The 27545-nt window shown below is 44.8% G+C and overlaps 1 protein-coding gene and 1 long non-coding RNA gene across 3 annotated transcripts in view; one reads left to right on the forward strand and one right to left on the reverse strand.

The window, feature by feature from the left end:
* The first annotated feature begins 3502 nt into the window (after nucleotides 1-3502).
* Nucleotides 3503-27545, forward strand: part of LOC137536180 (glycine N-acyltransferase-like) — a 58738-nt gene continuing 34695 nt past the window's right edge. Inside the window, exons 1-3 of one of the 2 annotated variants that reach the window (XM_068258274.1) lie at nucleotides 3503-3657; nucleotides 21271-21349; nucleotides 21431-21538. In XM_068258274.1, the coding sequence (XP_068114375.1) occupies nucleotides 21272-21349; nucleotides 21431-21538 (186 nt within the window). In that variant the 5' untranslated portion in view covers nucleotides 3503-3657; nucleotide 21271. The remainder of the gene's footprint in view (nucleotides 3658-21270; nucleotides 21350-21430; nucleotides 21539-27545) is intronic. The other variant, XM_068258275.1, reaches the window with a different exon arrangement.
* Nucleotides 3504-21006, reverse strand: LOC137536181 (uncharacterized). Its single transcript, XR_011024537.1, has 2 exons — nucleotides 20926-21006; nucleotides 3504-3744 (listed from the first exon to the last, which is right to left on the reverse strand). It is a non-coding gene; the product is annotated as an uncharacterized lncRNA (long non-coding RNA).

The raw sequence follows: 27545 nt of genomic DNA on the forward strand, positions 1-27545 counted from the left end.
GCTCGCTGGTGGCTGTCCGCTTCCTTCTCTCCCGCATCTTGGTGTATTAGCTCTGCTCTGCCCGCTTACTCCCTGCTTTCACCTCCACTTGTCTGCCTTTGAGACACAAACTTCCCCTTGCTCGCTGCCCGGGCTTTCCTCTATCAGACCTGCAGCAATCAGCGCGGCCCCCAGTGATGAGTCAGGCTAGTGGTGACCAATGAGGGCGCTGCATACTTCACATAAAGGAAGTGTGAAGTATACAGTGCTGTGATTGGTCACCACCCGCCTGACTCATCACTGGGGGCCACGCTGATTGCTGCAGGTCTGATATCGGCAGCGGAGTAAGGGGAAGTTGCGTCTCACACATAGACAGACAAGCGGGGGTGAAAGTGGGGAGCAAGCGGGCAGTAACGGTACATAGCTAGGTTGTATAGCAGGCGCCCCAGCTGCCCCTTCCGCCCTAGGCCTCTGCCTCGGAGGCCTTCCCACAAATCCGGCCCTGCTGCTGACCACTGGATGCTGGGGTGGATGTCATAACTTGTGTGGGGCGTTGGCTGTTGCTGCTGTTGGGAGTGCTGCTCACAGCGGAAGTCTGGGAGAAACTCATGATGGGCTCACGAAACGTGGTGAACGAACTGCAGTGGCAGTAGGACTGTCTGTAAATAGTAACTGAAGCGAATCACTGGCTAACAAGCTGAATAATACCAGTGAGCAGTATACCAGTGAGCACAGTACAACCTAAGTGAAGGGTATCACTGGGTAATGAGATGATTAATAGCAGTGAGCACAGTACAACGTAAGTGAAGGGTATCACTGGGTGATGATTAATACCAGTGAGCAGTGAGCACAGTACAACCTAACTGAAGTGTATCACTGAGTAATGAGATGAATAATACCAGTAAGCAGTGAGCAGAGTACAACCTAACTGAAGGGTATCACTGCTGCCAAATGAGATGAATAATACCAATGAGCAGAGTACAACCTAACTGAAGGGTATCACTGGGTAATGAGATGATTAATACCAGTGAGCACAGTACAACTTAAGTGAAGGGTATCACTGGGTAATGAGATGATTAATACCAGTGAGCAGTGAGCACAGTACAACCTAAGTGAAGGGTATCACTGGGTAATGAGATGATTAATACCAGTGAGCAGAGTACAACGTAAGTGAAGGGTATCACTGGGTAATGAGATGATTAATACCAGTGAGCAGTGAGCACAGTACAACCTAAGTGAAGGGTATCACTGGGTAATGAGATGATTAATACCAGTGAGCACAGTACAACCTAAGTAAAGGGTATCACTGGGTAATGAGAGATGATTAATACCAGTGAGCAGTGAGCACAGTACAACCTAAGTGAAGGGTATCACTGGGTAATGAGATGATTAATACCAGTGAGCAGAGTACAACCTAAGTGAAGGGTATCACTGGTTAATGAGATGAACTCACTTCCGCTATTCACGACCTAACCACGAGTTCTGCTCCGTTTTCACGAGCGTGAATGCGTTCATTCATGGTCTGCCGAAGCGGATTTTAGTTAATGAAAATTGATCCACGGCGATGAATACCCGTGGCAGATAGCTGAAAAATGGACGTGGAATCACAGCAAGTAGTGATCACGACCTCCATCCGAGCAGCACTACTTGAGATGGGATCTGGCTGTAGTGGATTTCAAAAGTGTTTTAGGTTGTGCACTCTTCCATCATAGTCCAGCTAGACTGAGGAATGCTGACTGCCTTTTGTTTAATTCAGAACTACCTACTATTATTTAAGTCTTTCTAGTCCTGCGTAGGTTACCAGTGGCAAAATTCTGTTAGGTCCCTAAAGAGCTGATGTAAAGTATATCTGTACTTTATTAGAAATCCTATCAACAGTCCCTTTCTGAAGCACAAACCTCGATCAATTCTATGTGTGCTCCAACCACTTGCATTCAGCAAGATGATGCAGTAGTAAAAGTCCTGCCAGTAGAGGCTGCATTTAATTCCTTCTCCTGGGCTGCTTCAAATCACATGATTAGTTTTTAAGCTGAGAAAGCCTAATTTCATGCAAACAAAAAGATAAGGCCTCAGCAGTGTTTATCAACCTATCACTACTATATTTATATCTGTGCATGCTGCTAGACTTTAAAGGACAACTGGAGTAAGAGTAATATGGAGACTACCATATCTATTTCCTTTTAAACAGTGCCAGTTACCTGGCAGCCCTGCTGATCTATTTTGCTGCAGTAGTGTCTGAATCACACCAGAAACAAGCATACAGCTAATCTTGTCAGATCTGACCATAATGCCAGAAACACCTGATCTGCTGCATATGCTAGTTCAGGGTCTATGGCTGAAAGTATAAAAGTATTAAAGGCAGAGGATCAGCAGAATAGCCAGGCAACCAGCATTGCTTAACCTTCCTGGCGGTAAGCCCGAGCTGAGCTCGGGCTATGCCGCCGGAAGGCACCGCTCAGGCCCCGCTGGGCCGATTTGCATAATTTTTTTTTTGCTGCACGCAGCTAGCACTTTGCTAGCTGCGTGCAGTGCCCGATCGCCGCCGATCCGCCGCTATCCGTCGCGCCGCAGCCGCCCCCCCCCCCAGACCCCGTGCGCTGCCTGGCCAATCAGTGCCAGGCAGCTCTATGAGGTGGATAGGAATCCCCTTTGACGTCGATGACGTCGGTGATGTCATCCCGCCCCGTCGCCATGGCCGTTCTTTGAACGGGATCTCCTGATCGCCGTAGGCGATCGGAGGGGCTGGGGGGATGCCGCTGAGTAGCGGCTATCATGTAGCGAGACTTTGTCTCGCTACATGAAAAAAAAAATGTTTTTTTAAAAAAGATTTGCTTCCCCCTGGCGATTTTTTTAGCAAACCGCCAGGAGGGTTAAAGGGACCCTGAACACCTGACTGGGATAATGAAAATCTGCACTATCCTGGTGCTTCCTCCAACCCCCGTAGCCCGTGAAGTCCCTCGGCATCTTCTGGGTCCCTTCCATGGTCTCACTGGTGTCCCCATTAACTCGGAAACTTTGGGCAAGTGGTGCGCAACTGTGCATGCGCAGCCTGTCTGCACACCCCTCTCTGTTGCCGTTCAGTCTTTTGAGAACTGCGCATGTGCAGGACAATTATGGCAACAGGCTCGTGATCGAGCCAGGTGCGCAGACAGGCCGCCCATGTGCAGTTGTGCACGTCTTCACCCAAAGTCGATGGGCTAAAAGGGCCGCCAGTGGGACCACATAGGGTACCCAGAGGACGCCAAGGGACCTTGCAGGCTACAGGGGGCTTGCGGAAGCCCCAGGTAAGTGCAGATTTTCATTTTACTGGTCTGTTCAGCCTACATATCCCTCTAGCTTCAGTTCTGCTTTAATTAATTTCACCTGTGTAATAACTAGTGTTCTCTCATTGAACACTAAAATGCAAAGTCAGTAAGTTAATAAGTACAAGCCCTTGTTTGGATTAACAGAGCTGCTGAGAAAACCACAGCCAAATTAAGTGAATGCTGGCACTGGCCGTAAGAGTTTACGTCACTTGATGTTCATTTGTCCAGAACCTGGGTTAAAGGTTTCAGCCCATGTGATACGAGCCTTTCATAAAATATATTATAAATCAAATAGATTGACTAGTGAAGGTGGCATTATATGACGTTACCCTGAAGACAGGTAAGATGTGCCAGCTGTCTTCAGAGGATCCAGGTATTCATGCCATCCCTATTCCTGATGCTTGTTTATCCTGTATGTTGCTGGAATACTTCTGTATGCTGTGACTGTTTCTGTCTGTACCTATTAGAGAGAGGGGCAAAAGGATCGGAATAAGAAAAATAGGGTAGGACTGTGCATATAGAATGTCAGTGGTGTCTGGTTATGTGTTATACAATGGCAGCTGTGTGCCAAAAACTGTTATGACAAAAATAAAAATTGCATTGGATGTACATGGTTGGTTTCCATTAGAAATCTATGCGGGCTTGTTTTCTGTGATGGGTGTTTAGTTTTTGTCTAGTAAGAGTATAAAGAAGTAAGTTGGTGTTACCGTATATGTTGGTAAAGACCTCAAAAGTGCTATACACGATTCAACCAAATTTGACAGATTTTCCTTTTTTTTTTTGTCAACAAAAATAAATTCAAATTTATAGAAATAAAAATGTAGGTAGAAAAACGAAGTTTTGTAAAAGTAATACCTTTTAATGGCTAACTGATAAAGTTAGAGTATACAAGCTTTCTATTATCTAGTCCCCTTCTTCAGGCATATTTCCAGATGTTAGCTGAAGTAACACACTGATGCAGGTAAATAGTAAACATGAAGATGACAGTTGTGCTGATAACTATTTAGCAGTTAGATGTCAGGTGATGATCAGCAGGCTGGAGCCAGTGAGCTCATGCAAGTATATGAAGTCAAGCCGGTTTCTGAAGATCATGAAGCCAAAGTCAATCACGTTAAATACTTGTCATGAAACCCATTCCACAATTTAAAGGATACCCCAATTGAAATGTGACATAATGAGATAGACATGTGTATGTACAGTGCCTAGCACACATATAACTATGCTGTGCTCCTTTTTTTCTTTCTCTGCCTGAAAGAGTTAAATATCAGGTATGTAAGTGGCTGACTCAGTCCTGACTCAGACAGGAAGTGACTACAGTGTGACCCTCACTGATAAGAAATTCCCCTTTTTTACCTCTTTCTTGCTCTCAGAAGCCATTTCTGCTAGGAAAGTGTTTTATAGTTGGAATTTCTTATCAGTGAGGGTCACACTGTAGTCACTTCCTGTCTGAGTCTAGACTGAGTCAGCCACTTGCATACCTTATATTTAACTCTTTCAGGCAGAAAAATAAAAAAAGGAACACAGCATAGTTATTTGTGTACTAGGCACTGTACATACACATGTCTCATTATGTCACATTTCAGTTGGAGTATCCTTTAAACGTTCTGTTAATGTCTTGTACATTTTTATAAATTTGTACTTACATTTTTCTTGATTGTTCATTTTCAAGTTACCCTTAGGGAGAACCTGAAGCGTGTAAAATTATTTAAAATAAACACATGACGTAGTTGCAAATGAATATTACATATTTACCTCACTGTTAGTTCTTCTCAGAAGCTCACCATTTTCTTCTTACGTTGATCCCTTCCAGTTCTGACAATATTTTGTCAGAACTGAAATGTATCAGTTGTTGTCAGTTATACATCAGCAGCTGTCAGTTACAACAAGAATGTGCAAGGTAGTGTTCCCTATGGCTCAAGTGGGTGATATTACAGTTTAACAGTGTGCTGACCAAGAAGCTGTTATGGGTTAGTGACCATTTTGAAAATGGAGGACAGAGAATTCCATTGATTACAGTGGACAAATGGGACGCAGAAGAGGAGAAAGAGATACATTTTTTGATAGATATCTGAACAGATGTGTTGGAGAATTCAGACAGAAATATGTGAAAATTTGGTGTTTTATTTAATCAATGTTTTGAAATTGTTGGAAAAATCAATCATAAGATATATTGTTTCAGTTTTTCAAATAGTTCAATGAAGCCAGAAAACGTATTCGTATTTCACTGGTCAAAACATTAATGAATCATGTATGTCACCTTGTGACAGATAAGAGATTGTACAGAAAATGTCATAAAGGGCATGATTACAATTATTTCTATATATACTAGTCTAGTGAGTTACTTTGGTTCCTTTTTTTTGTTTTTTTTGTTTTTTGTTTTATGAAGCTAGAAAAACAGTTTTTGTTGGCTGTTCACTAGTAAGATAAAATGATTGTTGTTCTGCATTGTATTTAATATTAAGAACAGTAACATTTTATAATGGTGTAACCCAATGAAAAGAGACAACATGAGCTTCAGGGGTGATATGTACTGGTATTTATGGTACACATGAAGTAAAAATAGACATCTGCATTTGTAATGTAACTAATGTATGTAAATGTAATGTAATTGTATGTAGTAATTGTATCTGTAGAACTTTCCTGGAGTCCCAGATAGAGATGGCCCGAACCTCCGATTTTCGGTTCGCGAACCGGGTTCGCGAACTTCTGCAAAAAGTTTGGTTCGTGCGAACTTCCGCAAACCGCAATAGACTTCAATGGGGAGGTGAACTTTGAAAACTAGAAACACTTACAGGGAGTGCAGAATTATTAGGCAAGTTGTATTTTTGAGGAATAATTTTATTATTGAACAACAACCATGTTCTCAATGAACCCAAAAAACTCATTAATATCAAAGCTGAATATTTTTGAAAGTAGTTTTTAGTTTGTTTTTAGTTTTAGCTATTTTAGGGGGATATCTGTGTGTGCAGGTGACTATTACTGTGCATAATTATTAGGCAACTTAACAAAAAACAAATATATACCCATTTCAATTATTTCTTTTTACCAGTGAAACCAATATAACATCTCAACATTCACAAATATACATTTCTGACATTCAAAAACAAAACAAAAACAAATCAGTGACCAATATAGCCACCTTTCTTTGCAAGGACACTCAAAAGCCTGCCAGCCATGGATTCTGTCAGTGTTTTGATCTGTTCACCATCAACATTGCGTGCAGCAGCAACCACAGTTTCCCAGACACTGTTCAGAGAGGTGTACTGTTTTCCCTCCTTGTAAATCTCACATTTTATGATGGACCACAGGTTCTCAATGGGGTTCAGATCAGGTGAACAAGGAGGCCATGTCATTAGTTTTTCTTCTTTTATACCTTTTCTTGCCAGCCACGCTGTGGAGTACTTGGACGCGTGTGATGGAGCATTGTCCTGCATGAAAATCATGTTTTTCTTGAAGGATGCAGACTTCTTCCTGTACCACTGCTTGAAGAAGTTGTCTTCTAGAAACTGGCAGTAGGACTGGGAGTTGAGCTTGACTCCATTCTCAACCCGAAAAGGCCCCACAAGCTCATCTTTGATGATACAAGCCCAAACCAGTACTCCACCTCCACCTTGCTGGCGTCTGAGTCGGACTGGAGCTCTCTGCCCTTTACCAATCCAGCCACGGGCCCATCCATCTGGCCCATCAAGACTCACTCTCATTTCATCAGTCCATAAAACCTTAGAAAAATCAGTCGTGAGATATTTCTTAGCCCAGTCTTGACGTTTCAGCTTGTGTGTCTTGTTCAGTGGTGGTCGTCTTTCAAACTTTCTTACCTTGGCCATGTCTCTGAGTATTGCACACCTTGTGCTTTTGGGCACTCCAGTGATATTGCAGCTATGTGATTGGCCAGTGATATGGCCAAACTGGTGGCAAGTGGCATCTTGGCAGCTGCACGCATGACTTTTCTCAGTTCAAGGGCAGTTATTTTGCGCCTTGGTTTTTCCACACGCTTCTTGCAACCCTGTTGACTATTTTGAATGAAACGCTTGATTGTTCGATGATCACGCTTCAGAAGCTTTGCAATTCTAAGAGTGCTGCATCCCTCTGCAAGATATCTCACTATTTTTTACTTTTCTGAGCCTGTCAAGTCCTTCTTTTGACCCATTTTGCCAAAGGAAAGGAAGTTGCCTAATAATTATGCACACCTGATATAGGGTGTTGATGTCATTAGACCACACCCCTTCTCATTACAGAGATGCACATCACCTAATTCTGCTTAATTGGTAGTAGACTTTCGAGCCTATACAGCTTGGAGTAAGACAACATGCATAAAGAGGATGATGTGGTCAAAATACTCATTTGCCTAATAATTCTGCACTCCCTGTATGCTGGCCAGAAAAGTGATGGGAATGATGTTTCATGGGGTCTAACACCTGGAGGGAGGCATGGCGGAGTGGGATAGATGCCAAAAGTCCCAGGGAAAATCTGGATTTGACGCAAAGCAGCGTTTTAAGGGCAGAAATCACATTGCATGCTAAATTGGAGGCCTAAAGTGCCTTCAAACATCTTGCATGTGTATACATCAATCAGGAAGTGTAATTAGAGTACTGCTTCACACTGACACACCAAACTCACTGTGTAACGCACCGCAAACAGCTGTTTGTGTTGTGACAGCCGAGCTGGACTGGTGCGCACCATGGCGAGAGTGCAGGCCGTGGCGGTTTTCAATCCCATATGGTTGCCGGGCTGAGGTAGCTGAATGACAGAACAGGGAATGTCCAGGTGATCAAATTTGGTCTGTCCACAATGAAGCAACAACCTTATTATCGTGGGTGTGCCCCCCCCCCCCCCGAGACACTCATATAGCCGGCGGTCATTGCTTCATTGTGATACGCAAGCCCCTTCACCGCGGCAAGGTAATGATCACGAATGGGAATTAACACATGTACATGCTTTTTGTTTTGTTGTTGCAGGCTTGCAGCTGCAGTGCAGTGAGAAAAATTAGGTAGGCATGTACACGCACAAGAAAAATTATTATAGCGACCGCTGCTAAAAAAATTCAGGAATCCGCCTGGTGTCCTGGACCCTGTTGGTGGTGGCGGAGAAGGCAGTCAAGTGGCCTGCAGGCAGAGATGCTGTGTGGGGAGCGACTTAGTCTTGGTGCGTGCAGTCACACAGCGTGCAGGCAGAGATGCTGTGTGTGGGGACTGACTTAGTCTTGGGGCGGGCAGTAGCCCTCTGGGATCCATGCCTCATTCATTTTGATAAAGGTCAGGTACTGAACACTTTTGTGACCTAGGCAACTTCTCTTCTCAGTGACAGTGCCTCCAGCTGCGCTGAAGGTCCTTTCTGACAGTACGCTTGAGGCAGGGCAAGACAGAAGTTGGATGGCAAATTGGGACAGCTCTGGCCACAGGTCAAGCCTGCGCACCCAGTAGTCCAAGGGTTCATCGCTGCTCACAGTGTCTACATCCACACTTAAAGCCAGGTAGTCGGCTACCTGCCGGTCCAGGCGTTGGTGGAGGGTGGATCCGGAAGGGCTAAGGCGAGGCATTGGACTAAAGAATGTCCACATGTCCGACATCACCATGAGATCGCTGGAGCGTCCTGTCCTTGCCTGCGTGGACACGTGAGAAGGATTACTGGCAGTGGTACCTTTTATTCTGTTGTGCTGTGACATCACCCTTAAATGCACTGTAAAGCATACTTGCCAGCTTGTTCTGCATGTGCTGCATCCTTTCTGTCTTCAGGGGAGTGGGTAACATGTCCGCCACTTTGTGCCTATACCGAGGGTCTAGTAGCGTGGCCACCCAGTACAGGTCATTTCCCTTGAGTTTTTTTATACGGGGGTCCCTCAACAGACTGGACAGCATAAAAGAAGACATCTGCACAAAGTTGGATCCAGACGTACTATCCATCTCCTCTTGCTCTTCCTCAGTGACGTCAGGTAAGTCCTCCTCCTCCCCCCAGCCACGAACAATACCACGGGAACGTTGAGCAGCACAAGGCCCCTGCGACACCTGCTGCGGTTGTTCTTCTGCTGCCTCCTCCTCCTCCAAAGAAACACCTTCCTCATCATTCGAGTCTGACTCCTCTTCCCCACACAACTCTTCCTCCTCCCCCCTCTGTGCTGCCACAGGTGTTGAGAAAACATCTGGTTCTGATGAAAATTGCTCCCACAACTGTTCCTGCAGTAACTGTTCCTGTACACGCTCCTCCACAGCTTGATCCACCACTCTACACATGGCACGCTCCAGGGAGTAAGCGTACGGGATCAAGCCGCTGATGGTGCCTTCACTGCGACTCACCAGGTTGGTCACCTCCTCAAACGGCCGCATGAGCCTGCATGCATTTCGCATCAGTGTCCAGTTGTTGGGCCACAACATCCCCATCTCCCCAGATTGTGTCCTTTTACTGTAATTGTACAGGTACTGGGTGACGGCTTTCTCCTGTTCTAGCAGGCAAGAGAACAGCGAGTTGGGCTATCACATATCAAGCGTCTCACCGGCAAGTTGTTTCTCCATTGAATGTCCGCAAAGTGTGCCATGGCCGTGTAAGACCGCTTGAAATGCCCACACAACTTCCTGGCCTGCTTCAGGATGTCCTCTAAGCCTGGGTACTTGGACACAAACCTTTGAATGACTAGATTCAGCACATGTGCCATGCAGGGTACATGTGTCAGCTTTCCCAAATTCAAAGCGGAAAGGAGATTGCTGCCGTTGTCACACACCACATTGCCGATCTCCAGCTTGTGCGGGGTCAGCCACTGATACACCTGTTTGTTAAGAGCAGCCAAGAGAGCTGCTCCAGTGTGACTCTTTCCGCTTTGAGGCAAGACATGTCTAAGATGGCGTGACACCGTCGTACCTGGCATGCAGCATAGTCCCTGGGGAGATGGAGCTGTGTAGCTGGAGAGGAGATTGTGGCACCAGCCAAGGAGGAAGAGGAGGATGATGACAGCTAAGACGATGTAGCAGGCGGAGAGGAGGTGGCAGGAGGCCTGCCTGCAAGCCGTGGAGGTGTCACAAGTTGGTCCACTGCACAGCCACGTACTCCCTATAAACAGACAAACCGAGAGCCCAATATAGTGTAGTAGGTATTAGCCCAGGAGGATTGAAATGACAGGTTAGTAATATACTTACAAACACGGGTTACCGCTGAGGCAACCACTGTATAGGCAGGTGGGGTGTATAAACCTGTCCCCACTCAGGATTAAGATGTCGCTCTCTGTGATAGAAGAAAGGAGGGTATATCACCCTTCCACCAAGGATGGTTCACTGGATGAATCGATGTACAGAGGCGCCAGTAGGATAAAAGATACTAAAAGGTTTAAAACATCTAGGTGGTGGTGGTGGACCAACCGACCCAAAACAGACACGATGCTGTCGATTAAAGTCAACGAAAATTTATTTACATACTCCAAGGAACACTGCGACGCGTTTCACGGGCACAAAACCCGCTTCTTCAGGCATTAAACAATAGGAGTATCTCACTATAAAATGACAGAGACATAAACCATATCAGGGAACTGTAAAATGTATGCTATACACTTGTAAACGTAGATTTATATTTGTATTAGGGGGAGAAAGTGAGGTGGTAACGTAAGGGGTAATCTAGTGCATAATTAATTGTTCTATGTATGAGAGGTGGGAGGGGGAGTGATGGTGGCCAGTAAATTGCGCGGGATATGGTAGGGAAAAAATTGCTAGACTGGGGGTGAAAAGGGGTCAAGAGGAGTAGGTGACATAAATCACAGCAAGTATTATGATGTGTAACTGTAGGGAATGGGGGATGCAAGAAGTGTATGATTATAAAAAACTGTTGTAAAAGATAAGTACTCGGTGGTTAAAATCTTTAGGTAAAAAGCATATAGGTAGATATCACTTACCAGCTATAGGTCCCGATAGGGCTTGGCACCTCTGTGCTCGTACGCCCGCTCAGGACCTTTAAATAGATACATGTGTTGTATAGGAAACTATTGGGAGACCGTGACTGGAGGGCGTGGACGTGGGCAGTGGCCAGGATAAGGAACCAATAGGGTGAACGAGGGGGTGTGGGCAAGGGAGCGAGCAGTATGGACGTAATAGGGAGAGAGGGCGTTTCTTTGGGAAGGCGGAGCGGTGCGCCGATTGCGTCACACCGCTTGCCGCTACTGCGCATGCGTGAGTGGCGAAGTGTGCCACGTGTACAGTAGGACTATGGGGAGTGCTGGGTATGGAGGGCGCCTGCGCGAGGGGCAGGGTCAGCCATGTTTGTTATGGGAACGAAGGGCGGTATTCAGGAGGGGAAATCCGTGGACGAAGGGGATGGATATGTGTCAATATAAATGATTAAATACATGCAGAAAGATGTTTAGGACGAGGAAAACGCACAGTAATAAAGTATCTTCCTGTATTTCCAAAGAACGTAGAACTGTTACGGAGATTAGTAGTAGTGAGGGGATGCTACCATCTAGTGGCCATTTCAAGTACATTTCATATTAAAGTTCAAAGCAGGTTACAAGAAATGAACTATTTTACAGAGGGTTTTTTGTGTGTCCCCTAATAATATTGTTGCTTGTGTGTGTCAGCTATTGGTCTTATATATATATCTCAGCTACTGGTCATATTTTAGTTTCAAAGTTATGAAAAAGAGGGATTATGGAAGTAAACATTGAAAATGTGCAAAGAAACAGGGAAAATGTCAGTTGTGGGATCTTCTAGATAGAATGATCATATGTATATAATACCAGGGGGTAATAAATATTAAAGTGCATACGTACTAAAACACCGTCATAAATAATTGATACATACAGATTTTTTTAAAAACGACAACGACTCACACATAAAAATAATAATAAAAACATAAAAAAAACATATAAAAACGTAAACAATAAAAATTGGTAAAAGGAGAGCGCAAGATTAAAAAGAGAAATCAGTAATTTTTGAGAAGTGTGCCTAATAAATTTTCTCCAGTACCTCATTAAGGCCATCTGGAGTTAGCGTTTTTAGAATTTGTATCCAGTATATTTCTCGTTTTTTGAGGGAGTCAAAAGAATCGGAGTGGTGGTGTGGAATTGATTCGATAAAGGTGATACGGAAAAGTGCAGGGTCACTGTTGTGGTGTGTGGAAAAGTGGCGTGAAACACTGTGTAGGGGGTATTTATTTCTTATGTTTCTTTTATGTTGTCCCACTCTGCTTCTGGCTAATTGGGTGGTTCTGCCCACATACTGTAGCTGGCATGGACATGAAATGACGTAAATAACGTATTTAGATCCGCAGTTTATTGCATTTTTGATGTTAAATGTTGTGTTGGTGACTGAAGAGGAAAAGGTAGATGTATTGAGGACGAATTGGCATGCTAGATCCACCTTACCCACAAAACCAGCGATTACATATAGACGCGCCCCGAACCTTCGCAGCCTATTGGCCCCCAGTAGGCTACGCCAGCCACCTATTGACAATACAAATCCCCAGACCACCCTAACCCCAGGGAGTGCCCCATGCCATCATCAGAGATGTTTAGCATGCCAATTCGTCCTCAATACATCTACCTTTTCCTCTTCAGTCACCAACACAACATTTAACATCAAAAATGCAATAAACTGCGGATCTAAATACGTTATTTACGTCATTTCATGTCCATGCCAGCTACAGTATGTGGGCAGAACCACCCAATTAGCCAGAAGCAGAGTGGGACAACATAAAACAAACATAAGAAATAAATACCCCCTACACAGTGTTTCACGCCACTTTTCCACACACCACAACAGTGACCCTGCACTTTTCCGTATCACCTTTATCGAATCAATTCCACACCACCACTCCGATTCTTTTGACTCCCTCAAAAAACGAGAAATATACTGGATACAAATTCTAAAAACGCTAACTCCAGATGGCCTTAATGAGGTACTGGAGAAAATTTATTAGGCACACTTCTCAAAAATTACTGATTTCTCTTTTTAATCTTGCGCTCTCCTTTTACCAATTTTTATTGTTTAAGTTTTTATATGTTTTTATTATTATTTTTATGTGTGAGTCGTTGTCGTTTTTAAAAAAATCTGTATGTATCAATTATTTATGACGGTGTTTTAGTACGTATGCACTTTAATATTTATTACCCCCTGGTATTATATACATATGATCATTCTATCTAGATCCCACAAGAGATAAGCGTAATGAAGTAATTACGATTTCGCGAAATTTTGCGTAATTAGTGTAATTACGATTATGGCCGTAAGTACATAATCGTAATGAAGAAGGATTTCGCGAAATTTCGCGTAAGCGTAATTTTCGTGTAATTTTCGCATTACAGTGGGTATTACAAAATTAATGCGTATGGTCATGCTCCCAAGCGGAAAAGTTGACGCATGGATCAATGTTAGGTAGCCGCCGACTTTAAGGGTTAATAGCAAAGCCCCCTTAAATGCTAAGAGCCTCAAATTTGGAGAATATATTAAGGAGATCAGGAGGAATAAGAGGAAAAAATTTTTTCAAAAAGACATTATAGTTTTTGAGAAAATCGATGTTAAAGTTTCAAAGTAAAAATGTATACATTTAAAAACCCGCCGACTTTAACGGTTAATAGCAAAGCCTGCTTGAAGTTTAGGAACACCAAATTCCTAGGGTATATTAAGGGGATCAGTGGGAATAAGAGGAAAAAAATTTTTTTTTCAAAAAGACCTTATAGTTTTTGAGAAAATCGATTTTTAAGTTTCAAGGGCAAAAATGTCTTTTAAATGCGGAAAATGTCAGGTTTTTTTGCACAGGTAACAATAGTGTATTATTTTCATAGATTCCCCCAAGTGGGAAGAGTTTTACTTACTTCGTTCTGAGTGTGGGAAATATAAAAAAAAACGACGTGGGGTCCCCCCTCCCAGACCTCTTTAACCCCTTGTCCCCCATGCAGGCTGGGATAGCCAGAATGCGGAGCACCGGCTGCGTTGGGCTCCGCACCCTGACTATACCAGCCCGCATGGTCCATGGATTGGGGGGTCTCGGAAGGGGAGGGGCAGCCAAGCTTTCCCCTCCCCCTCCGAGCCCTTGTCCAATCCAAGGACAAGGGGCTCTTCTCCACCTCCGATGGGCGGTGGAGGTGGAGGCCGCGATTTCCTGGGGGGGGGTTCATGGTGGAATCTGGGAGTCCCCTTTAAAAAGGGGTCCCCCAAATGCCCACCGGCCCTCCCAGGAGAAATGAGTATAGAGGTACTTGTACCCCTTACCCATTTCCTTTAAGAGTTAAAAGTAAATAAACACACAAACACTTAGAAAAAGTATTTTAATTGAACAAAAAACATAACCACGAAAAAAGTCCTTTAATATTCTTGATTAACCAATAATACTTACCTGTCCCTTTAAATAAATGATCCCACGCAATATCCTCGGAAATGTTCTATCAGTTACAATGTAACAAAGTTATTACAATGTAACAACTTTGTTACATTGTAACTACGCCACACCCGACGCCACTCGCCGCTCAGCCGCCGCATACGCGTCCGTGCAGGACGCTAAGTCCCCGCAGCTCCCGCTGTCCACCCCGCCCACATCTGTCACCCACATGTCACCCACATGTGGGTGACATGTGGGTGACATGTGGGAGAGGCGGGGAGGGCAGCGGTTGCCTCTCAACTTCACGGTACAGTTTGGGTATCGCCTTTTTAGAGAAATAATTGCGGCCTGGTATCTTCCACTGTGGTGTCCCAATGGCCACAAATTTACGGAAGGCCTCAGAGTCCACCAGCTTGTATGGTAACAGCTGGCGAGCTAACAGTTCCGCCACGCCAGCTGTCAGACGCCGGACAAGGGGGTGACTGGCAGAAATTGGCTTCTTCCGCTCAAACATTTCCTTCACGGACACCTGGCTGCTGTGGGCAGAGGAGCAGGAACCGCTCATTGGCAGAGGCGGAGTGGAGGAGGGTGGCTGTGAAGGTGCAAGGGAGAAAGCGGCTGAAGATGCTGCACCTGAAAGAGGAAGAGGAGAAGGAGGGTGGCTTTTCTTTTGCGTGCTGCTTTTGCTCGGGCGCTCTTCCCATTGCAGTTTGTGCCTTTTCTCCATGTGCCTTCGACAGGAACTTGTCCCTACGTGAGTGTTGGCCTTTCCACGGCTCAATTTTTGGAGGCAGAGACAACAGATGGCATTGCTCCGATCTGAGGCAAACACATTAAAACATTTCCAAACCACTGAGCCTCCCTGGGGTGATGGCACTATGGTGGCATCAGCAGCTGACGTTGAAGGGCATGTTTGCTGGCTGTACATAGGTGGCGATACATGGCACCTGACACTGCCACCAGCTGTTTCTGACGACGCGCTCCCCCTGCTTCTTTCAGGAACTCGTCTCCTCCTACTCCTCTCTGAACTGTCCCCTATTCATCTCCACTATTGGGAACATATGTGGCATCCGTATAATCATCATCATCAAAATCATCCTGCCCAGCTTCGCTTGCTTCAGACACCTCCAAAACTGCACCAACAGCAGGTACTTCATCATCCTCCTCCTCACACATTACGTCCATAGTGTCGCCTAACTCACACATATGAGGTGGTGTAACTTGCTTAGCGCCTTCATCTTGTTGTAGCAGTAGTGGCTGTGAATCAGTGATTTCACCACCAAATAACTCCTGCGAAGTGTCAAATGCAGCGGATGTGGTGCTTGTAGTAGCGCAGGTGGCTGCGGAAGATGAGGTGTTCTGTGTTAAATAGTCAACCACGTCCTGACAATCTTGGGAGTTGATGGCATGTGCCGCCTTCTGAGCACTGTACTTTGGGCGCGGGCCGCACAAAATCACATCAACACGACGTTGCACAGACCTGCCGGGTGGCCTTCTTCTGGGTCTGCCTCTACCTCTTCCTCTACCTGTTTTGTCCATATCGGGGGGGGGGGGGGGGTAAAGTGAAAGGTATGCACTGACTTGACTAATACAATGTGCAGTCACACAGGTGCAGCAACAGGTATGCACGGAGTGGTATATCACACTGTGTGCACTCACGTAGGTAGGTGGATGCACTGAACACAACAGGTAGGTATATGCAGTGATGAGGTGGGTGCACTCAACACAACAGGTAGGTATATGCAGTGATGAGGTGGGTGCACTCAACACAACAGGTAGGTATATGCAATGATGAGGTGGTTGCACTCAACACAACAGGTAGGTATATGCAGTGAGGAGGTGGGTGCACTCAACACTACAGGTAGGTGCACTCAACACAACAGCAGTGATGGGGTGGGTGCACTGAACACAACGGGTAGGTATATGCAGTGATGAGGTGGGTGCAGTCAACACAACAGGTAGGTATATGCAGTGATGAGGTGGGTGCACTCAACACAACAGGTAGATATATGCAGTAATGGGTATTACAATGTGCACCATTCACACACACCTGTAGTCACTGAATGTGCTGGGCCTGGCAGTGGCACACACACAGTATGGATTATCAAGGCTGTCTATGCAACACAAGTGTCAGTGGGACACTCACACAAAGAAAAAAAAATAGATCACAAGAACAAGATTAGCTCTCAAAAGAGCTGTTGTGGGGTGCTATTTTAGCAATAAGAATCAGCAAGGAGCAAGCTAAGAAGCCTACAAGAGCCTAACTAATATTTCCCTATGAGAGAGTCTACAGCAGCTGTCCCTTCTCTAATTAGTGCAGGCACACGAGTGAGTGTAATGGCCGGTGGTGCCTGCCTTTTATAAGGGGGGAGTGGCTCCAGGAGGGAGTGTAGCCTGATTGGCTACAATGTGCCTGCTGACTGTGATGTAGGGGGTCAAAGTTGACCCTAATGGTGCATTATGGGAGCGAACCGAACTTCCGGAAAAGTTCGCCTTAGAGGGCGAACGCGAACCACCGGAAGTTCACCAGGAACCGTTCATCGGCAAACCATTCGGTCCATCTCTAGTCCCATATTCCTATTTTAGTTTTAAGCATTGAAAAGCTAGGTTTGAAAATGCGTGGATGGAGCAGCGCTCCAGGGCAGGTGAGTTGCAATGCTGACCATGCAAGGGTCCAGGAAGGGCAGTAGAGATGGGAGGGGGGGGGGGGGGTGATCGGGGCGGGAAAGTCCAGCAACACTCAAGGGCTGAAGTTGTGGGTGGGGGAGGACTTTGGGTGCCCCGGGTTACCTTAGACACTGGTACAAAATACAGAATTGGTAATTACCAAGTGACAAGTGTAACATGATGAATAAAATGTATAAAAAATTGCAAGACAAAATAAATAAATAAAAAGATACAAAAGTCTGAGAGTCTGAGAGAGCCCTGCCTTTGCAAGCTTACAATCTAAAGGAATGGGTGGGTGGGTGGGTTTGTTTTAGTATACCACATGAATACCTAGAGACAATGTGTTTTGGGGTTTTCTAGTAAGGTGTACAACTTGGCCAGGGGCCAAAAAGGAAATGGCCTAAGTTAGTGTATGGTTGTTGGAAAAAGTGAGTTTTGAGGGAGCATTTCAAGATTTCAAAGGTTGGAAAGTGAGGATGTTTTGTGGAAGGGGGTTCCAGAGGAGCAGTGAAGCCCATGAGAAATCTTGTATACATGAATGCAAGGCATTGATTCTAGAGAAGCACAAAAAAAGAAGGTTGTGTGCAGATCTGAGATTGTGGTTGGGTTGGCATCTGGAAACAAGTGAGGATATGTACAGGGGAGAGCAGAGCTGCTGACAGGGCAGGACGGGGCCCACAGCTTAGCCCCCTCCCAGCTAAGTAACATACATTTAACTTTTTCCATACTACAGCAGTGTGCAATGAACAGAAAAAACAGCTACAGGGTTAAGGAATTCTACACTGAGGCACACAAATGGTGTGCATTTTTGTTTCAGTCACAGAGCTGAATTCCTCTCTTATTAGTTCATTAATTCACTGGCTATCCAGACGAGGACATACCATGTTTAGCATAGGTAAACAGAAGGAAGATTCACTCTCTGTAAGCTGAGTGTTTTGTGTTGCTTATGAGCTAATTGTTCTTCTGATAGTTAAGCAACAAGTCAGATTACAGAGCTTCTGCACACTGTGCTGGGCTGGGAGAGACAATAACTGCAGACCTATCACTAAGATAACAAATATACAGTCAGGCTTTCTGAGTGAAAAGATGGGATGGGAGCACTCCTTGACAATCTGTCCCTACAATGACTGACAGTAGCAAATACTAGAGAATTCAGAATCCTACTAGCTTGCACCTAATCTGCATTTCGCACTACCTTTACTGCCCCCCTTCCATTTCTTCTCCCACTCTTCTTTAATAGTTAGGACTCCTGATTATGGATATGGTGCTTTACATCCTGATTGATATGCATGAGCCTTGTAGAGACTACTACCCCACTGCTGATATGTTATCACTCAGATGAGTAGACAATTCTGATTACATTTGCTCTGGGTATCTATGTAACCATGTCCCTAGGCAGGTTGCTGACTGGCAGTTTGCGTTTGAAGGGTAGCGTTCTAAGGGTGAAGTAAACAAATTTACCAAATTAATTATTCAGCAGTTCTCCACAATTTGACATCACACCAGGTAAATTCCATTCAGCCACCTCCTATCGTGTCACCACCCCCTCTCTCTAGATTGTAAGCCTTTGGCAAGGCCCTCCTTCCTCATGTATCTGCGCATCCTTCTCATAGAATAATGTGAACTTGAATTACTGAGACTACTGCTCCAGTGTATCAGCTGGCATAGTGTACCAAATTGTCTATTGTCTGTATTGTGTCAGCTGTCACCCCTCTTAATGTCTGTAATCTATTGTACAGCGCTGCGTAATATGTTGGCGCAGTATAAATCTAATAATAATAATCTATGGTGCTATCCCCCAAGTATTGGAGAATCCTCAGTATAGCCATGTCAATGATGTGTCATTGCAGCATTGCCATGTCCCCGCAGTCTCCTGAATACAGTTATTTCTCCCCAGTAAAGCCAGCCATGACCCCCTTCCCCATTTGTCTCCTTCGTTGCCATATACCTCCAGTATCTCCAGTTTTGTGTTATGGCCAAGATCAGAACATAGGAGCTGTAATATCCACCTTTTGCTCCGGCACCAGCAAACTCATCAGGAATATATACAGGAATATATACAAGATTTCTCCTACGTTTTCTCCTAGGTGATATTTTCACACCTTGTCATAAAATGGGTTCTAAGAATCCTATTAGCACACAGAGGCTGGGTCTGCATATAATGCCCAGCCTCTGTTGTTATACTGCTCCCCCCAGACGAGCCCCACGCTCTGCTGTGCCTCCATAAATCAAACTGCGCGCTAGAGAGACGCAGCGTGTCGATAGCAGGCTGTTTACATCTCCACTGTCACTCTTGCCGCGGCGAGGGGAGGGAAGGGACGTTGGCGGGGAGTGGCGACATAGAGGTTAAAATCACTGCAGAGTGACAGTGGAGATGTAAACAGTCGGCTATCGATGCGCTGCGTGTCGCTAGCATGGCTGTGGGATTTATGGGGGCCAGCAGAGTGCAGGGGGGGGCTGGGGGAAAACAGTATAGCAACAGAGGCTGGGCATTATATGCAAACTCAGCCTCTGTGTGCTAATAGGATTCTTAGAACCCACCTTGGGTTCTCTTTAAACCACCTGCAGGCAAGAAAATACTCAAAATAATTTAGATAGTACTTTTTCACCAACTTTAAGGTACTTTTTCAATTGTAAAATGCTGAAAAGTTGTTTTAAAGAGTAGATGAAAATTATCTCAGATAACTCAGTAGAAAATGTTAATTACATATGGGCCCCAGTCTCTAAACTTTCTAAACTTTCTACTCCTCTCTCCGTCTCTCACACTATGGGCTTGATTCACAAAAGAGTGCTAACTGTTAGCACGGCCGTTTTTGCGCAAATTTTCGCATTGCGCGCAATCGCAAATTTTCGTGCGAAACGATAAAGTTTTCGCGCACAAACGCAAATTTTAATGCGAAAAACAATATCGATTTAGTGCAAAAATTTGCGTTTGCGCGAAACCGTTATCGTTTTGCGTGAAAATTTGCGCGAACACGGCCGTGCTAACAGTTAGCACTCTTTTGTGAATCGAGTCCTATCTCTCTTTCCTTTCCTCTTGATATCTCCCTCTTTAAAAGAATTCCATTAGTGTGTCACCCTAATTATTATATTTAAGTTCAGAAACAGCCTTATCAGTCTGCCTAACAGACTGTACACACGCCGGACTGTCGCTGGAACGCCTGCCCAGCGGGAGGGTCTGACGGACCCGTCGTTCCAGCCTGTCTAGCGTGTGTACGGGCCTTCTCTCTCATGCTAACTTCTATCTTGTAGTGTAAAGCCTCAACTACACGCGTAGATGAGGCGGCGATCCGGCGGCTCGATTAGCCGGATCGCCTCTTCCGAGTCCCTGCTCACCCGCGCGTGCGCCGGATTCGATACCCGCTTGTCCCCGCTCGTCTCCGTGCAGCGCTGCTTATCTTCTGCTCGATTCCCTGCCATTGTCCCCTCGCGGGGAATGAGCAGGGAAGTTGTCACTCAAGTCTCCAGCTTGTGGTCTAGTTTATGGTGGTACTGGGTCCGTCCCAGATCTCATTGCTTCTCAAGGAGGCTTCTTATGTGATTTCCCTGCTCAAATGATGCTTTTAGTCAGAGAAAGGCCCTGGATACCTCTTGCATCAGGTGACCATTATGAGCAAGTCACAACCCTGATTAAATGTTGTTTTAGTTATACAGCAAGTGCCTTTTCATAATATATAATGCCGACCTGTATTAAAGCAGTCAGTGAACTGTGAAACATACGTCAGACTTCTGTCAGCAATAGTATCTGTTATACAGTACCCATACTAGTTGGCTGTTAATATATCAACAGTTTCAACTGTGATGATGAGTCATAGTGTTTACGCTATGGGTTTATCCCGCCACTGTGTATACCTGAGTTTTCATATTGAATACAAAGTTTGGTTTTTATGTATACTTATTTATATACATGACTCCATTGTAAAACCTATCTTTGTTACTGTATGTAGTTGGTTGATGCATCATACACATTTTACCTGCTATTCTCCATGCCAAGTAATCTCTGACGTTGAATTTACTTTGCTTTCCATAGAATGCTTGTCCTGACTTGCTCTACAAAGCTTGCCACGTTGAGGCGGCTTCTAACCCATAACTTCCCAGAATCACTGAAGGTGGGTCAGAGATGTATCAGCAGAAGTAAAAGTCCACCAACTAATGACAGATCATTAATACACTGTGTTCCTTTCATCTAGGTATGTGGATCTCTACACCATGTGATCAGAGGTAACCCATTCGGACTACAAGTCCTTGTGGACCAGTGGCCAGACTACTCTTCAGTGATATGTCGTCCTGCACTGGAAGTGAGTATAAAATATGGAATTTATATGTGAGATCAACAAAGGAAATGTGTATCTCTGGCTTACTGACCCCTCTTCCAGGAAAAAAATTTTATTGATGGTCAAACCAAGACTGAATATTAAAGACATTATATCTAAATAAAAAGGGGCTTTGTGATTATGCTTAGCATCCAAATCAGTGTAGACAAACAGCTGCCATTGGATAAGAAACCTCAACACAAGTTTGTGGTAAAGTGAAGTCTCTCTGTACAAGTAATATGATTGTGTGCAAGGCCTAGAGCCCACAGCAAGATGAACAAAAAGTGGGCCAGGTGACTAAAGGGTGAAAAGCATAATACTCAAGTATTTAAGGCAGGTATCATTACATTAGCATGCTGAATGTCTTTATTACTACTTTAAAGGACCATAATCTCTGTAGTACAGAGTATGACCTTTTTTGTGATCAAAACAGTCTTAATTCTTCATAGCAATTATCAGAGATTTTTGGTCCATATTGACAAGAGAGCATCATGCAGTTGGCTCATTATTAACCAATTTCGGACCGACGCAGTTTAAATCTACGTCGGGCGGGTGGCGCTGCGGTTCTGGGTAAGCTCTACGTCCCATTCACTGCGTGTCCCCGCCCATTCCCGCCTCTTTCTACCCGCCGCAATGTGCTGCCCTGCCACCTCTATGACGGCAGAGCACTGTGAGCCGGGCAGGAGCTGTTTTCAATGGGTCCTGGCCCTGTCATTACTGTAAGCCAATCCCATTGGCTTATATTGAGTGACAGGGTCAGGAGCCAATGAAAGCGGCGCCTGACCGGCGCACAGCGCTCTGCTGTCAGAGACGACAGAGAGAGCAGCCTGCGGCGGGGACAGAGCGGCGTGACCAGCGGGAGCGACGGATTTTTGTGGCGATTCATCGGTATGTGGCGTTTTAGTGTACCAGCAGCCCCTGGTCCTTAAGGGGGCAGAGGCTGCTGGTACCGAAGTGGTTAAAAAGAAGACTTTTTAAATCAGGATGATGCCATTTATTGATTCCTGATTCCTTAAATCTTGAGGTGTCTGAAGTCCACTTTTGAGAGGTATCTGCCAGGCTGTGGAGTGTTGAGCCGCTAAGTGTAGCCATTCGTGCAGCTGGTGCCGAAGAACGCAGTGGTAACCCCTAGCAAGCATAAATCACATTTTAAAAATTGTACCATGTTAGCCATCTGTAAAAGCAAGAAGTTTTGAATCAGAATGATACCATTTATTGGCTAACTTAAAAAAAAGTAAGCTTTCGGCTATTCAGCCTTCATCAAACTATATACATGCAACATCAAAGGGGGATACATAGGTTTTTTTTGGGAAACATAAATACATTCCATTAAGATGCCTTAATTGAAACAAGACATCCAAATAGGGTCTTGAGAGGGTGTTAGCTGATTTATGTCAAATGGAAAAGACCCTTTGTTCACTCAATCCTCACATAACCAAGACTCCGTCTGGCTCAGAGGCATCGTAAATTCGACGTTCAAGAGTTAGCTACAAGCTAGGCTGAAAAATAATTCTGACATTAAATATCATCAATCTCATACCAATGTAAGAAATTGGTATCCTTGTTTAATATTTTATCTTCAGATTTGAACCAATGTTTATTTTTTTGATCTCTGTTATTAGTCTCTCTTTCTGTGATGTAAGGCCACCCTCCACGGACACAGGTACACCATTAATGATGCTGACTCTGATCTACTAGTCCCAACACACTTTTATTCCCATGGACACAGCTTAAATGATCACCCTACTTTGGAGGGTGGCTTTACATCACAGAAAGAGAGACTAATAGCAGAGACAATGTATGCATTGATTTAACTACTTACTGCACCAGGTGTAGTATAATCACCGCCTGGCAAACTTCACCTGAAGTACCCAGGGCCGAAATTTGTACTTTCCAGTGCCCTAGGCCTGCAGTCACCAAGCGCCCCCTCCCCCCCGAAAAAAAATTACAAAAAAATTGTCCAACACTGACTAGCGATCATTGGTTTCAATGGACTCATTTCAGTTGTGCTGCTCTGCCCCCCATTCAACAAATAATTCCTGTAATTTGCGCTCCTGCTGCCCGAATGTGCACAGCAGCCGATAGTGTTCAGGACATGCATACTTGAGAAATGACGCTGATGTATGACTGGTACTTGTCAAGAATACATATGAGTGCTTTGAGTCCGACAGGAGAAAAGCGCTATACAAGTGTTCAGATTATTATAACACTGTACCGGCCTCGGTTGCTGTGCACATCTGGGCAGGAGCGAGAAATTACAGGGAGTGCGAGTGGCCAGAGCATGCGCTGCTTCATTGTCCTCTGTGCGACTGGCTGCAGTCAGAGCCACAAACAGGTGGCAGGGCAGTGCGAGTGGCCAGAGCATGCGCTGCTTCTTTGTCCTCTGTGCGACTGGCTGCAGTCGGAGCCACAAACAGGTGGCAGGGCAGTGCGAGTGGCCAGAGCATACGCTGCTTCTTTATCCTCTGTGCGACTGACTGCAGTCAGAGCCACAAACAGGTGGCAGGGAGTGCGAGTGGCCAGAGCATTCGCTGCTTCTTTGTCCTCTGTGCGACTGGCTGCAGTCAGAGCCACACACAGGTGGCAGGGAGTGCGAGTGGCCAGAGCATGCGCTGCTTCTTTGTCCTCTGTGCGACTGGCTGCAGTCAGAGCCACATACAGGTGGCAGGGAGTGCGAGTGGCCAGAGCATGCGCTGCTTCTTTGTCCTCTGTGCGACTGGCTGCAGTCAGAGCCACACACAGGTGACAGGGAGCACGAGTGGCCAGAGCATGCGCTGCTTCTTTGTCCTCTGTGCAACTGGCTGCAGTTAGAGCCACAGACAGGTGACAGGGAGCGCGAGTGACCAGAGCATGCGCTGCTTCTTTGTCCTCTGTGCGACTGGCTGCAGTCAGAGCCACAAGCAGGTGACAGGGAGCGCGAGTGGCCAGAGCATGCGCTGCTTCTTTGTCCTCTGTGCGACTGGCTGCAGTCAGAGCCACAAACAGGTGGCAGGGCAGTGCGATGGAGAGAAGCCCATCCAAAACAGAGAACAGGTAAGTAGCAAACATCCTGTCAGGACCCACTTTGGCTGTTCTGTTGTAATTAGAGTGGACCTGAACTCAGAACTTCCTCTCTGCTCTAAAAGATACACAACAACATAACCTTTAAATAAAAACATTTCTTTGTTACAGCTGATACAAATCCTGCAATAAATCTGCAGTGTGTCTACTTCCTGCTTTTATGGAAGCAGACATATTTTTAACATCCTGTGCTTTCAAATGAGCTTAGCTGTTTTGGCAGTCAGATGACACAGTGTAGAGATTAAATTACAACTTGTGACACAGAGGAGGGGGAATTAGACAGGCTCTCTAAATACATACAGGGTACAGTTCTCTGTTTTCCTTCTGTCCTGTGCAAGAGTTCAGCTCCACTTTAAAGCATCTGCATGACATGTATTTATATTTGCTGAAAAATCTATGCATCTCTTTTGAATGCTGAATGTACATATGGTGGTGTGCTCTAACATATTGACAGTATACGGGAACAAGGTCTGAAGAAGGCTTATTTAAATTGCCTTTAAAACGTTTTTCAGGGTAAATGAGGCATGTAACATCATGTTTTTTTAATGATGTGGGGACTTAAAATCCCTCTCTCTCTCTCAGATGGGAAATTCGAGTTTGCTCGGATAGTGCTATTCAGATTTTAAAAATATCCGAATTGCTATTCAAAGTTCGGATAGTGGAAAAAGTTCAGATTATCTGGGTAGTTCGGATACCCAAATATTGGATGAGCACCACTGCTCAGGTGTCATTTAAAATGACAATTTAGCAATGAAAGGGAAGAAAACAGCATTTTTTATCCTGCAGTCTCATAGATTTTAGGAGCTGGAGCACAGAAAATGAGTCAGGAAAGAGTTAACTAAGGAACAGAAGAGACCACTGCTAGCTAGGAAAAAAAAAGTCTTAACAACTTAACAACAGTCATAAATTAGAATTAGATAAATTAACATCTGCTGAGGTCAGTGTCAAAGTTGTAAAAAGAGGAGAAGAAACTGCTGAGCTCACTGATGTTTGGGAATGCTTGCATTAAAACTCAGCGGAACTTAGTTCTATCTGCTTTGTAATGTAAATCTCTGGTATTTCTCACATCGATCTGTAAGTCTATCATACAAAGAAAGGAATGGATTATCAGATGACCGTTATAATTGATCCTGATTGTTTTAACACATCAGGAAGTGAGAGAGAGATGCAGGGATTGGGAAACTCTGGAATTCAGCTATTAGTGCAGAGCAGGGCGCTGGATGGCTGCGCTGCGGGAACAGAGGAGATGATTTACTTTGACATATGACCTCTTCTCTCTCCAAGTCATGCCGCCCTTCTTATCTTATCTAATTTTATCGCCCTAGGCCGTGGCCTTTCTGGCCTTTCCAGAAATCCGGCCCTGGAAGTACCAGGGCCGTGAAAAGTAATCAATGGCCGTGCGCGCTACCATTACCGCCGGTTAGCAGGGACAACAATGAATGGGAATGCAGTTCCCATTCATTAATGTAAGTCCCCGATTCAATGAATACCAGCGTCTATGAGACCCCTTCATTCATAGTATCTTCCTGTTGTTACTGTGCACGCATCATTTCCGATTCACGTCCTTACGTACGTGAATCGGAAATTATGACTGAGGACAACTTGTGGCCAAATAGTAACCATACATCAAAAAACATTTTATTCAATAAAAATACCTACATTTACATCTAAAATTAACTATTCCCCTCCCACACTCCCCCATAGTACCCAAACATATATATATATATATATATATATATATATATATATATATACAGTAAAGACCAAAAGTTTGGACACACCTTCTCATTCAAAGAGGGTTTTTTCCATGACTATGAACACTGTAGATTCACATTGAAGGCATCCAAACTATGAATAAACACATGTGGAAGTATAGTACATAACCAAAAAGTGTGAAACAACTGAAATTATGTCATATTCTAGCTTCTTCAAAGTAGCCACCTTTTGCTTTGATTACTGCTTTGCACACTCTTGGCATTCTCTTGATGAGCTTCAAGAGGTTCAGTTCACCTGAAATGGTTTTCACTTCACAGGTGTGCCCTGTCAGGTTTAATAAGTGGGATTTCTTGCCTTATAAATGGGTGTGGGACCATCAGTTGCGTTGTGGAGAAGTCAGGTGAATACACAGCTGATAGTCCTACTGAATAGACTGTTAGAATTTGTATTATGGCAAGAAAAAAGCAGCTAAGTAAAGAAAAACAAGTGGCCATCATTACTGTAAGAAATGAAGGTCAGTCAGTCCGAAAAATTGGGAAAACTTTGAAAGTGTCCCCAAGTGCAGTCTCAAAAACCATCAAACGCTACCAAGAAACTGGCTCACATGCGAACCGCCCCAGGAAAGGAAGACCAAGAGTCACCTCTGCTGCGGAAGATAAGTTCATCCGAGTCACCAGCCTCAGAAATCGCAGGTTAACAGCAGCTCAGATTAGAGACCGGGTCAATGCCACACAGAGTTCTAGCAGCAGACACATCTCTAGAACAAATTTTAAGAGGAGACTGTGTGAATCAGGCCTTCATGATAGAATATCTGCTAGGAAACCACTGCTAAGAACAGGCAACAAGCAGAAGAGACTTGTTTGGGCTAAAGAACACAAGGAATGGAAATTAGACCAGTGGAAATCTGTGCTTTGGTCTGATAAGTCCAAATGTTTTGGTTCCAACCACCGTGTGTTTGTGCGACGCAGAAAAGGTGAACGGATGGTCTCTACATGCCTAGTTCCCACCGTGAAGCATGGAGGAGGAGATGTGATGGTGTGGGGGTGCTTTGCTGGTGACATTGTTGGGGATTTATTCAAAATTGAAGGCATACTGAACCAGCATGGCTACCACAGCATCTTGCAGCGGCATGCATTTCCATCCGGTTTGCGTTTAGTTGGACCATCATTTATTTTTCAACAGGACAATTACCCCAAACACACTTCCAGGCTGTGTA

The sequence above is a fragment of the Hyperolius riggenbachi genome, chromosome 10, assembly GCF_040937935.1.
Source record: "Hyperolius riggenbachi isolate aHypRig1 chromosome 10, aHypRig1.pri, whole genome shotgun sequence".
Classification (NCBI taxonomy): domain Eukaryota; kingdom Metazoa; phylum Chordata; class Amphibia; order Anura; family Hyperoliidae; genus Hyperolius; species Hyperolius riggenbachi.